This window comes from Rhinopithecus bieti, unplaced genomic scaffold (genome assembly GCF_001698545.2).
Source record: "Rhinopithecus bieti isolate Rb0 unplaced genomic scaffold, ASM169854v2 scaffold_40368, whole genome shotgun sequence".
Classification (NCBI taxonomy): Eukaryota; Metazoa; Chordata; class Mammalia; order Primates; family Cercopithecidae; genus Rhinopithecus; species Rhinopithecus bieti.
The window spans coordinates 3,045,058-3,048,227 of NW_016817546.1; the positions used below are offsets into that span (position 1 = coordinate 3,045,058).

Sequence of the window (3,170 nt, forward strand, 5' to 3'; positions counted from 1 at the left end):
AAAAAAAAAAAAAAAAAAAAAAAAGCTGGATTCTTCAATTTTGAGCTTAATAACAGAATATGAAAGAGGCCTGAAGTTTGAGCACCACAGCAGCTCTCCTCCAGTCCTGCCCTTTTCCCAGCAAGCAAAAAAAACAAAAAAAAACCTCCTTCATCTACATCAAGTTGTAGCCATGAGTCCCTGAAGACAATAATACGCATTTTGGTCAGCCAGGGAGCTGAGAGACAGACAGCACGTGCACCGAGTCCAGCCATCTGGTTGAACCCCAAGCTCCACCACTAATTAGGGGGTGACCTAAGGCAAAGTTTTCCCTCTCTATGCCTCAGTTTCCTCATCTTATAAACTGGAGATAAAAAAATAGCACCTACCTCATAGCATTACAAAGGCCAAGAATAGTGTCCAGGCACGGTCAACAGTCAATAACTACAGACCCTTATTAAGAGCAAGCAGACGGCCAGGTGCAGTGGCTCACGCTTGTAATCCCAGCACTTTTGGGAGGCCGAGGCGGGCATCATGAGGTCAGGAGTTCGAGACCAGCCTGGACAACACAGTTAAACCCCGTCTCTAGTACAAATACAAAAACTAGCTGGGCGTGATGGCACACCCAGCTACTTGTGAGGCTGAGACAGGAGAATCACTTGAACCCAGGAGGCGGAGGTTGCAGTGAGTCACAATTGCACCATCGCACTCCAGACTGGGCGGCAGAGCTGAACTCCATTTCAAACAAACTAACAAAAAGAGCCAGCAGATATCACATACTTTATTTGTAAATAAACTTTCAAAGTTTACTAAACTGGCTGGGTAGTAGCTCACACCTGTAATCTCAGCACTCTGGGAGGCTGAGGCAGGCAGATCACCTGAGGTCAGGAGTTCGAGACCAGTCTGGCCAACAAGGTGAAAGCCTGTCTCTACTAAAATACAAAAAAGAATTAGCTGGGCGCGGTGGCGCACACCTGTCTTCCCAGCTACTGAGGAGGCTGAGGCAGAGGAATCCCTTGAGCCCGAGGGTGGAGTTTATGCCACTGCACTCCAGCCTGGGCGACAGAGTCAAGATTCCATTCCAAAAAAAAAAAAAGGAAGTTTACTAAACCATTTTCTAGACAAGCCTGCATTTTCTACCAGAGTTCTTACCAGAGTTTTAGAACCATTTCCCTAGCTAATTCAAACTCTCAAGAAACAGATTTCTGCCACACTAGTGACTGAGGTCACCACAAGCAGCCCCTTCCAAATCTACTGACCCACTGACCAGTCAGAAGCCCACAAGCTTGTGGTGGAGGCCCCTGGGGTTTGACTACCCATCCAGAAAGGTCTCAGAAACTCAGATTACCTCCTTGGGATAAGGGATGTAGCCAGCATAGGCCAAGACAAAGGTGCAGAATTTGTTGAAGTCTTCCACAGTCCTGCGCCTCTTGCAACTGGGGGAGTATTCCTATTAACGAGAGAGAAGAGAGAATGTGTTTGAAGGAGAGGCTACTAGGCAGAATCACAGAAACAAAAGTAAGCTGGAACTTTTGTAGTCAACCACTCAAAAAATACCGTTAGATTTACACGGTCCACAAACAAGATAAGGTAAGCTCAGGTCAAGAAATAACACAATTTTCAGAAAGCAGAAAGAGGAGTATTAAGACTTTATGCCAAGAATGCTGGGAAATCAGCTGGGAGATAAAAACGTGTACAAAGGACTATTTCTTAGAGCTCATGTGGCATTCTCTGACTTTATCTATTAGTCTCTACAGGCCTATCAGGCGAAGCTCTAAAAACGACTTTTTTGCTACAGATTTTACATTCTGAGTATGGATGGACTGCAGCAGCTGTAACTGATGTTAAGTGATTCAAAAATCAACCACTCGCCGGTTGCAGTGGTTCACGTCTGTAATCCCAGCACTTTGGGAGGCCGAGGCGGGCAGATCACGAGGTCAGGAGTTCGAAATCAGCATGGTGAAACCCCGTCTCTACCAAAAATACAAAAATTAGCTGCGCATGGTGGCGTGAGCCTGTAGTCCCAGCTTCTCAGGAGGCTGAGGCAGGAGAATCGCGTGAACCCGGAGGCGGAGGTTGCAGTGAGCCAAGATCACGCCACTGCACTCCAGCCTGGGAGACAAAGCAAGATTCCGCCTCAAAAAAATAAATAAATAATCAACCACTCATTCTCTCATTCTCCAGAGTTCTCGGAGACCTGGACCCTGGAGCTGATTCCTGGCTGACCCTGCCAAGCTAGCACCACCTGAGAACCCCTCTCTCGTGCTCAGAGGGTCCCCTCCGCTCTCCCAGCACTCGGGATGCCAGGCACCCAAATGTCTCAACTCACAATAAACCAGGAACCTTACTGCGAAGCTTAGTCCTACATTTAAATGGAATAGTGGAGGTTTTTGCTCGCGGGTCCCAGCCCCATTCAGTCTAGAAACACCCATCACAAGAAGAGATTTTCTCCTGAGAGAGAAGCACGGAGAGATGGAGGTCTTATTTGCTCCTAAGCAAAACAAGTGTGCTGTATTGCTGTTTATTCGCCCAGCACGTTCCCTGAGGTTCCTTTCAGTGCCTTGACCGACCCACCCCCATTCTTCCCGAGGTGCTGTTACCCGGCCGCCGGTCTGCTGGGGAAAAGCCGCCGGGGAAATGGGGGGCAGGGGTCTCGGGCCGCCTCTACCGCCGCGAGGAGTAGGCGTGCAGCCCGCGGGTTTCCTTTCAGAAAGTCAGTCGCCTTAGAAAATTGTTTTCTCAACCTGGTTTAGGCAAACCTGCTCCTCTCCCACCCCCTTGGACCCCAGGGCCGTCCACGGAGCGAAGGCGAAGGCCCGCGGTGACCGCGCTCCCCGCACTGGCGAGCCTGCCGAGCCACGGGAACCGCGGGCCGCCACCCCGGCCTCCAACTCCCGCGAACAACTTTTCTTTCGGCGGGGAACCAGCAGAAGTGGGTCAAGAACCCGAATGCCAAGTGGAGGGCGGCGGCGGCCTCGGGACGGGGACGCGCGGGAGGCACCGGCGCGGGGAATGGGGGAGCTCCACGCCGCCCCCACCAGGCCCACGCCGCCCGCCCGGCCGCCTCCTCCGAAAACAGATGGCGGAGCGGCCCCCACCCCCCCTCCCGCGGCAGCCGCCCCCCGCGACACTCGGCCCCGGAAGGTGCGGGGCCCATCCCGTGGGTATGTGGGAGGGGGCGCCAGGCAGGA

At 52.0% G+C, this 3,170-nt stretch overlaps 1 protein-coding gene across 1 annotated transcript in view; it reads right to left on the reverse strand.

The window, feature by feature from the left end:
- The window catches only part of PHF13 (PHD finger protein 13), an 11,616-nt gene that overhangs the window by 6,032 nt on the left and 2,414 nt on the right, over window positions 1-3,170 (reverse strand). The window contains exons 2-4 of the mRNA XM_017855999.1: window positions 2,739-2,888; window positions 2,580-2,693; window positions 1,328-1,429 (exon numbers count right to left, since the gene is read on the reverse strand). Of these exons, the coding sequence (XP_017711488.1) occupies window positions 1,328-1,429; window positions 2,580-2,693; window positions 2,739-2,888 (366 nt within the window). The remainder of the gene's footprint in view (window positions 1-1,327; window positions 1,430-2,579; window positions 2,694-2,738; window positions 2,889-3,170) is intronic.